The 10,046-nt window shown below is 36.5% G+C and overlaps 1 protein-coding gene across 1 annotated transcript; it reads left to right on the top strand.

Moving 5' to 3' along the window:
* The first annotated feature begins 6 nt into the window (after positions 1–6).
* LOC136031988 (death-associated protein 1-like) lies at positions 7–9,486 on the top strand. Its single transcript, XM_065712050.1, has 3 exons — positions 7–160; positions 2,322–2,418; positions 9,092–9,486. The coding sequence occupies exons 1-3, from the start codon at positions 97–99 to the stop codon at positions 9,267–9,269; spliced, it is 339 nt and encodes a 112-aa protein (XP_065568122.1). The 5' UTR covers positions 7–96; the 3' UTR covers positions 9,270–9,486.
* Positions 9,487–10,046: the final 560 nt, after the last annotated feature.

Here is a 10,046-nt window from a genome sequence, read left to right as displayed (position 1 = left end):
GAGCATTTTCCGGGAGTAACATGAATCATCAATCAACGTTGATTAATTCCTGAATGTGAAGATAAATCTTATAAGGAAGAGTGCAATTTTGGAAACATGTCTGACAAAATTCAAAATGAAGAGCAGAAATCTCAAAATCTGGCTGGACACCCACCTGCAAGTATGTTCTACTATTGAATAGAGGCTAGGCTGTAGGCCTAAAATTTGGGTTGGCTAGGTTAGTCCAAGTTTTTGATAGTCAATTTGAGGTAGCCCTAGCCTAAATAAAATCAGCAAACTTTTGCGTATAGACGCTGGTGAATTCCTGAATCTGAAAATAAATCTTATAAGGAAGAATGCAATTGTGGAAACATGTGTGACAAAATTCAAAATGAAGAAACAGTTTCTGCTACTTCAACTGACATGTTCAAGTCCCACCTTGATAGGGAATGCCTCTGCCAGGAGTTCCTTTACAATTGGGAAGCTGCAGAGTCCTCCACAAGAGTCTAGATCAACAACCTACCACCAAACGAATTCTTTTTTTTCATGGAGCATCACAAGGATGGATAATCCTTATATTGCTCCAAGCTGCAATTTAAGATAAATTTAAGGTAAGAGCAGAAATCTAAAAATCTGGCTGGACACCCCCCTGCAAGTATGTTCTACAACTGAATAGAGGCTAGGTTGTAGGCCTAAAATTTGGGTTGGCTATGCTAGTCCAAGGTTTTGATAGTCAATTTGAGGTAGGTCTAGTCTAAATAAAATCAGCAAACTTTTGCATATAGCCTAGACATTGGTGAATTCCTGAATCTGAAGATAAATCTTGTAAGGAAGAGTGCAATTTTGGAAACATGTCTGATTTAGTTTTCTTAATTTTCAGTTACCAGTTGCCTTTTCTCTGCCTTTAGTTCTAAAAATGCAATTCCTGTTATTTGAGTAGAATTCTGAGGCATATCAATGTTTTTTCAAAAATTTAGGAAATGTATTTACTTATCTTTAAAAACTTATAAATTAGGATTGAGCAAAGCTTTGAAACTGAAAACAATTTTGTTGTACTTCATTCAAGCAGAAGATCTATTTTGCAAGGTTTCACTTTCATGACACATATTTTTAAAGGTCAGGGTCCTCTAGAGGGAGAAGAAGTGGAGGTAGGTACTTCAAAATACCTTCCCAGGACATACTTTAGCCTTTAGACTCATCGCTGACAGTTTCATTTTCCTAACCTAACCCCTTTCCAAGATAGCCAAAAGTCAATCTACTAGAATTTTACCAAGTCTTGTTCTATATAACCAAAAAATTAGAGTTTTTTTTAAATTCATATTGGGATGAGCTAAAGGCATTAACAGAACACCAGAAGATAAATCATCTGGACAAGAGCTCACAAAAAGAAAATACTAAGAGACTGTTGAAGGTTCCAATGTTTCATTATGAATTTTTGCTTTAGAATTGAGATGAGTAAATGCTGATTAACATTGGTCTAGCTATGGGAAATATACCACCAATAAGACATATTAAAGTAAAGGCCTAGTAGGACTCAGCAGCATAAAAATTCAGTAGGCTTTGTTGAAGTGTATAAAAGACCATAAAATTTTCACTCATCTACCAGCAGACCTGCAACCAAGCTTGGACCTAGAAGGTATTTTAAGAATAAACGTTTTTGAAATAATTTTGCACTTTTCATTCCTTTTTGTTTAGGAATAACTTATGATACAGGACCCTTAGTGTCATTAGGGAAATATCCCAGTTTTTGTACTATATGGCTATAAATCAGTTTGTCAATTTTTTTTTAGTACAGTCAAGCCTGTGGATCATTCTTGAAAATGAAAAGATTCTTAAGCATACATTGTTCAAATATCTGTTGGTAACAGTTTCAGTAAAGAAGTAATTTTTCTTTTCTTCATCTACCATTTTGTCTGTTTTTATTTCTTACCATATAACTTTGTGTTTGTGAATGACAATGACTACCTTCTAATATTGTTTTATTTGAGCTCTGAACACTATTCTAGTTAAGGGTCAAGAACACAAGTTGTTTTCCTGTAAATTCATGAAATGTGAGATATACACTTTAATTTTTGGCAAAGTATTAGTCTCTTCTGGTCTACCTGTTACTCACTTTAAGAATAACAATAGTAGTTTAGTTGATTAAAGATATGTCTAAAAATATTTTTGCTCGTTTTGTTATGTTTTTGCCCTTTGACACTAAAAACTTTTCCTATTCCTACCCAATCAAGCAAGAGACATGACCTCTTAAAATTATTAGTTTTCTAGAAATTTCTTACCCTTATTTGCCTAGAATTTCCCTTTTGCTACATTTTCCATTTTATTCAAATTTAATATTTTAGTGAAGGTTGGTGGAATGAGAGTCTCTCAGCCAAGAGTAAATCATGAGGAAAGGCAGTCACCCCCAAGAGAAGGAAGCCATTTTGTGCATCCTGGAAAGTGAGTTTTTTATGTTGTTAATTGAGGAAACAAATAAGTAAATGTAGCAAGCAATATAAGAGTAAAAATAAGTTGAAAGAAGTAATAGTTTGAAGTGGCAAATCAATGAACAGTTTGCTGATTGATTTTCTACACATTTGAAAGGAATCAGTTTAAAAAGTAGAAAATGATTATGAAAATTTACAGTCACCTCTAGTCACCCAGATCTAAATTCCTTGCAGAATTACTGTTCTAACATTCTTATGTCCCCATATTCTCTAATTATCATTTTTAAGGAAGTTCCAAAAAAGGTTATCCAAACAAAAATAAAGATAGGTTCCAATAACAACCTGCACTTTCCTTTGGAAATTGTTTTTAAGTTAGTTTGTTCTTTTTTCAGAATTGACATAGTTTATCATATTTTAAATGTAGTATTACTTGTAAAAATTTTAAAGCTTTTCTGCTTATAGAATAGTGCAGTTACAGAGCTTGGAATACTTTGTACAGTTCAGGTGAAATTGAGTCAATATCCTGGACTTTCTGATTCCTGAGTTTCTTAATGGCAGTCTGTACTTCATTTACAGTTAGAATAGCATAGTTGACATCATAATGAGGCTTGCTGCTGTTCAGAATTGGAATGAGAGGTATAGATACTCTGCCAACAGCCATAGAATCAGCAGGTGAAAGGGTTTGATAGGGCAGGTCATAGCTGATGGGGTTGGTTTAAACAAAGTATGGAAGTATGATTTCCATCTTTCTAGGATAAAATCCTTTTGCATGAAATGGCTGCTGTCATCATTTCTAATTGAGGTTAAAACATCTCCTTGTTTTAACTATGTCCTGTTTAAGCAGCTAATAAAGATTTCTTGCATTAATGTGGTTGGCAGCTTTCTGCAAATCTGTTGCTATTTGTTCCAAATATCTCTGGTATTCTTGGCAAGCAGAATGGTGACATTATTACAAATCATTATAAATTGGGCCACCACCAAACTGGATTTGGTCACTTGAATTGTCCATTTTCTCTATGATTACAAGGTTTGTAGTTACACTGTCAGCCTGGCCACCAGATTTCTGTTCTTTTTGTATCTTATGTGATGCTGTCTTTATTTACAAGGATGTACATTAGCTATAGTGCTTAACAAAGTCAAAATTTTGGAGTTGGTACTCGTTGCTGAAGAAGCTTCTAATTTTTCTCCAATTTGTGTAAAAAAAAAAAATGAAAATCATTAATATACAAGTAGCCATATGGTAGTAGTTTTAGCAATAAGAAGTAGTTGTATGAACATGTTGCCTTTTGCTTAGTTCACCACCCCCCTCATTATTTCCTGAAAGTTTCAACTTGCTACTCTAAACTTGCGAGATTGCTGGCACTCCCTTTTAACATCCTCCATGTACCTGGTGTGTTTTGATTTAGTTCAAGAAAATTTCCCCTATTACCATTAGGCTTAGTAATAGTATTAGCAGTAGTATATAGATAGGATATTTTGGTTAGTTCTACACCCCCTCTTCAGAATGCTCTGAAAGTTTCAACCTCACGCTCTAAGCCTTTCCTGAGACATTGCTTATATGCCGTTTTGACAACCTATATGCAAACTGAGTGATTTGATTTAGTTCAAGATCCCCTTCATCAAACATTCTCTGAAAGTTTAATATTAATACCCTTAGTCTTAATAATAGTAGTAGTAGTAGCAGTAAAAAGTGATAATAGTATGGACAGTTATTTCAACATTCCCCTCAAAACGCCCTGAAAGTTTCAACTTAGTACCCTAAGCTGTTCCTGAAATATTGTATACGCTTTTGGTCAATATGCAGGCACACAGTGTGTTCCAACTTAGTTCAACACCCCTTCCCCCTTCAACATTTCTTATAAGCTTCTCCTTTATCCTTTTTGGAGACCCAGGATCAAACATGCACCCTTTTCCCCATAACAAATACTATGTGCTAATCCTCAGATCCAATTGATTTTTCATGGATTAAGATTCTCGACAAGAGACTTTGAGCCCCACTATTTGATAAACAGCCCTACAGTGTGTGAATCAAGCTGTACAGAAGAACTTACGCGAAGTAAGTTCCACCTTTATTCACAAACCGTCGGCTCAAAATGATACGAGTACTACAGTGACTACCAATGTAGTTGTTCTGTTATCAACAGATAACAACCCTTTTAGGTAACAAAAGAGACCGTACCACAGCAAAGTGGCGTTTTCTCCCATTTTGTGCCATGGTGTCAACATATAAAATCCCAACTAGAGGTTTTAACCCCCCCCCCCCCCATCTTGAAAAACGTGAGAAATCACTTTTTTGCACCATTAGAAAGCATCTCATTATTTATTTCTAATTCTTTTTTTCTGCCAAGGCAAACAAATAATTGCAAGATCCCAGAGAGATGTTTAATGGCTCATTTAAAACCTATTGCCTCTCTCTACGTGTCTCCTATATGCTCTATCATAGGCAGCACAATAGGGCTGCCTAAGTAAAGAGGGATCTGGGCACAATGTATTATTTGTTTAGGTCAGGGCACTTACTATCAAAGAATTTGTCATAGAAATTTCGAAAAGGGCTCATTTGATTGGAAATTGAAGGGACTAGTGCCCTTTTTAATAGTCAAAAGTAATTGGAGGGCAACTAACCCCTCTACCACGCTTGCCACTTCCCCAAACACACCCTATCAAAATTTCGAGATAACCATTTTGTTCAACGTAGTTGAAAGGTCCAGAAATTATGTATTTGAGGACAACCTTATCCCCCCTCCCCCTAGCCCACAGGGCAAGGTTTGTAAGTTGTGACCTGGGGGCATATAAGGTATATATAGAAAGGGTGATCGTATAAATTTCGAAGGAGGCTCGTTGGAATGATACTCAGAGGTTCTAGTGCCCTTTTTATAATTCAGGGTGGTCAGAGGATGGATATCCCTCCCCCACGCCATTTTCAAGAAGTCCAATAGTAATTTTAAGATGGCCATTTGTTGTCTTAGAAACTTCGAAATGAGCTCATTCGATCGGAAATTGAAAGTACTAGTTCCCCTTTTAATAGTCAAATGTGACCCCCTAACCTACTAACCCCCTCCTACGCGACTAAACCCCCTCCTAGGCCCACCATTTCTCCGAACACATCCAATAAAATTTTGAGATAGTCATTTTGTTCAATCTAGTTGAAAGGTCCGGAAAATATGTCTTTGAGGATGACACCCCCCCCCCAGAGCCCTCAGGGTAAGGGTTGTTCGATTGACATTTAAAGGGCTAGTGCCCTTTACAATAGCCAAAAGTGATTGGAGGACAACTAATCCCCCTCCCATGCCCACCATTTCTCCACACACGTCCGATCAAAATTTTGGAGATGGCCATGAGGTTCAACATGGTGAAAAGGTCCAAAAACTATGTCTTTGAGAATGACAACCCCCCCCCCCCCAGTCCTCAGGACAAGGGTTGTAAATATGCCGTGGGGGCATGTAAGGTGTATATGGAAAGGGTGATTGTAAAAACTTGAGAATGAGCTCATTTAATTGCAGATCAGATGTTCTAGTGCCCCTTTTAAGATTCAGAGTAATCGAAAGGTGGATACGTCTCCTGTACCTCGTAATTCCTGAAATGCATCTGATAGAAATTACGAAATGGCCTTTTTTTATCGCATAAAATTCGGAAAAAGTTTATTCGATTGGAAATTGAAAGGGCTAGTGCTCTTTTTGATAGTCGAAAGTGACTGGAGGGCAACAAACACCCTCACACGCTCACCATTTTCGAAAACACACGCAATCAAAATTTTGAGATAGCCATTTTGTTCAACATAGTTGAAAGGTATGAAAATTATGTCTGAGAATGACAATTCCCCCCTCCCCTCCAGCCCTCTGGGCAAGAGTTGTAAGTTATGCCCTGGGGACATATAAGGTACAGATAAAAGGGTGATCATATAAATTTTCGAGGGGGCTCATTGGATTACTAATCAGAAGTTCTAGTGCATTTTTAAGACTCTAGAGTGATCTGGGAGTGGATATCTTCCCCCCTAAAAAAAAAACAACCTCGCATTTTCCCGAAATGGATCTGATAGAAATTTCGAGATTACCTTTTGTTGTCGTAGAAACTTCGAAAACAGCTCATTTGATTGGAAATTGAAAGAGCCAGTGCCATTTTTAATGGTCGAAAGTGATTGGAGGACAACTAACCCCCTTCTCACGCCCACCATATCGCCAAACACATCCAATCAAAATTCGAGGTAGCCATTTTGTTCAACGTAATTGAAATGTCCGGATGTTATGTCTTTGGGGATGACAGACCCCCCCCCCCCCCAAAAAAAAAGAAAAAAACATCAGGGCAAGGGTTGTAAGATATGCCCTGGGGTAATATAACGTATGTATAGAAAGGATGATTGTATAAACTTTGGAGGGGGCTCATTCTATTGGTAATAAAAACTTCTAGTGCACTTTTTGAGATTCAGAATGATCGGAGGGTGGTTAACCCTCCCCCCAAGATAGTCATTTTGTTCAACGTAACTGAAAGGTTAGGAAATTATGTCCTTGAGGATGACAACCCCTCCCCCACAACCCTCCGGGCAAGGGTTATAAGTTATGCCCTGGGGGCATATAAGATACATAGAAAAGGATGATGGTATAAATTTCGGAGGGGGCTTATTAGATTGGTAATCAGAAGCTCTAGTGCATTTTTAAGACTTAGAGTGATCAGGGATGTATATCCCTCCCCACGCCTATTTTCCCGAAATATATCTGATAGAAATTTTGAGATGGCTATTTGTTGTCGTAGAAACTTCGAAAACAGCTCATTCGATTGGAAATTAAAAGAGCCAGTGCCATTTTCCATAGTCAAAAGCGATTGGAGGGCAACTAACCTACGCCCACCATTTCCCCAAACACATCCAACAAAAATTTTGAGAGATAGCCATTTTGTTTAACATAACTGAAAGGTCCGAATATTATGTCATTGAGGATGAAAAACCCCCTCTCCCCCACAGCCATCAGGGCAAGGGTTTTAAAATATGCCCTGGGGGCATACAAGGTATATATAGAAAGGATGATCCTATAAACTTTGGAGGGGCTCATTGGATTGGTAATCAGAGCTTCTAGTACACTTTTTGAGATTCAGAGTGATCAGAAGGTGGTCACCCACCCCCCTCCGCGGACGATAGTAATTTTATTCACTTTAATTGAAAAGTCCAGAAATTATGTCTTTGAGGATTACAACACTCCCACAGCCATTAGGGCAAGAGTTGTAAGATATGCCTTGGGGGCATATAAGCTACGTATAAATAAAAATCATCTAAACCTTAAGGAACAAATGTCAGCATATGTAAATTAAACTGACAATCCACGGTCATCTCTCTTTCTTTTCTTTTTTTTATCAGCCCTACTCATGTTAATTTTTGCTTGTTTGGGTTTGACTCGGTTATTTATCGTAATTTCCGTTCGTTTTGAGTTTCATTTATTTATTTATAGTGATTTGTGGTAACTCTATTGCAAAGTACCTATTGGCACCATCTGTAGCGGAAAGGCTGAGAAACATAGTGGAAAAGCTGAGAATTATACCATAATGATTTCTGTGGTTAAAGCTCTTAACCGGAGGTTTACAATGCCCTCTTCCAGCCCCCCTTAATAAGCAGAACTGATGAACGTGTTATTTATTTATTTTTTGAAACAGCTGGCAAATGAAAAAAAAACAATTGTTTACTTCAGCTTTCCTCAAAACAATGGAATTTAAATGCGCCAATTCTCAAAGGAACACCTGATAAGATATTACTCGGACCGTTTAGTTATGTGAAAGTTGCATATGTCTTGTGGGAAAGTTTAAGGTATGTAGGAAGTAAAACCGAATTTTAATGTCTTATTTTAGCGAAAACCATACTGAATTCTTTAATTTTAGCGCCTAAACTAAACAAAGATCTTTATAAAGATTTTTTACTGAAAAACCTTATACGCTTTGGTACTTTACTGAAAACTGAGCTTGGTTACGTTTTTTAGTGAATTATAATTGTATGCTAAAAGTTATCGACATCATGGTTGGTGAAAGAGACTTGTAAGTCTTTTATTTTGCAGGCTAATAATGGAATTTTCTACTCCCATAGAACATTACAAATTTTGGGGATCGGCTTCTTATTACAAAACACAAGGTGTAGAAAAGAACCAACGTATTATTGTTAAATAATTGCTATTTTGATTATTGTATTATTTTAACAGATTCTTGAAACAAATTTTAATTTTGCTTTACAATATTCGCTTTTTTATATATAATTTATTGATACAATAGTAAAGAGAACGAAACTAACAAATAAAGTAATAACGCAAGCTATATAGAAATTTCCCATGGATAGTATCATTGAACTTGGAATGACGAGACTCGATGTGTCGCTGTCCATGTTAGAAGAAGGTTTAGATAAAGAAACTGGAAAAGCAAAAAATATTCGTGCTCACATTCTAAGCTAAGCTCCCAACATCAACTTATTTTCAATGTAACTTTCCAGTCATTGTTAAATCTCTAGGATTAAGTCAGTTCTTGTTTTAGAAGAATGGATTCCAATATAAGGCTAGTAGGGAAGTCAAGGTTATACAGAGAAAAAGAAGTAACCCCAAAACAAGCTGTAAATATTTTGTAGCATAACTTGTTAGTTTTTTTTGCTGCCTAAGTTTTTACAATTCATACGTAGTTTATATGCCATATTCTATTTTTAGAATATTTTTTTTTCTTTCAAGAACAAGTCCTAATGAGGTAGTGACTGTTGTTTCTGGCGCGCCAGTGAAACTCAAAGAAGCTTTCCCAGAAGAGGCAACCAAGGCTATACACGAACAGAAGATGGCTACGCACGATGAAGCGACAACTGGACACAAAGTGAACAAACCATTGGGACAGCCTAGACGCTTCTATCATTGAATACTTCGACCATTTATCCGTTTACTGACAGAGAAATTCAAAGTTTATTGCCAATGGTGGGCTGTTTTGGAAAAAAGTCTGTAATGCTTTTGTGATAAAAAATATTAATTTGTGGGTTCTGAACTTGTCTTGTACCTTCCTTTTTTATAATGGCTGTGTTATGAGAGGGAAGTTTTTCTTTTGTATTCCGGTTTTATTAAACATCATTTGGTTTGAAGTTTAGAACGTGTAGAATTATCAAGGAAAAGAAAATCAAGTGAGTTTTTAAGAAGGGGGTTAATAAAAAAAATCAAGGTCTGGTTGTAGTGAACTGTGTTACAGGGAAATCTCAAGTGCTAATTGGCAACCTCGACCTCGATAAGTTTGCTTTTCTTTGTTCATTAAATTTCATCTTTTTTTGGAACATAACAATAATGAGCGAACTGTTTTGCACAAAACCAAAGAACGCATCTCCCATCTTCCTAGTTTTTCAGGAGAGTGAAGAGAGATAATAAAATTCTCTGTGGGAGCTATTTTTTGTTGTAAGATTCAAATAAAAAAGATTTGTTAAATTCATAAAGACAAAGATTTCTTTTGACGTAAATGCTGAAAATAAAAAATACATGACAAGAAGAATAGGCCTTCATTTTGGCAAACAGTGTAAAAAATTAAGTTGGCATGCTTCAATCTAGACTTTCTTAAATATTTTTGGTTTCAATTAGGATAAATCTCCTATGGAGTAAGTATGCCTCTACCAGCATAGCCAGAAAATAAACATCCTCTACGTACTGGACGATC

This window comes from Artemia franciscana, chromosome 10 (assembly GCF_032884065.1).
Source record: "Artemia franciscana chromosome 10, ASM3288406v1, whole genome shotgun sequence".
NCBI lineage: Eukaryota > Metazoa > Arthropoda > Branchiopoda > Anostraca > Artemiidae > Artemia > Artemia franciscana.
The sequence above is the reverse complement of the archived record's forward strand: the minus strand, read 5'-3'. Positions and strand labels throughout refer to the sequence as shown.

Coding starts and splice junctions, on each gene's coding strand:
- LOC136031988 (XM_065712050.1), top strand. CDS start 97: ATGTCTGACAAAATTCAAAATGAAGAGCAGAAATCTCAAAATCTGGCT. Junction 161..2,321: donor GGCTGGACACCCACCTGCAA/GTATGTTCTACT, acceptor TTAATATTTTAG/TGAAGGTTGGTGGAATGAGA. Junction 2,419..9,091: donor CATTTTGTGCATCCTGGAAA/GTGAGTTTTTTA, acceptor TTTTCTTTCAAG/AACAAGTCCTAATGAGGTAG.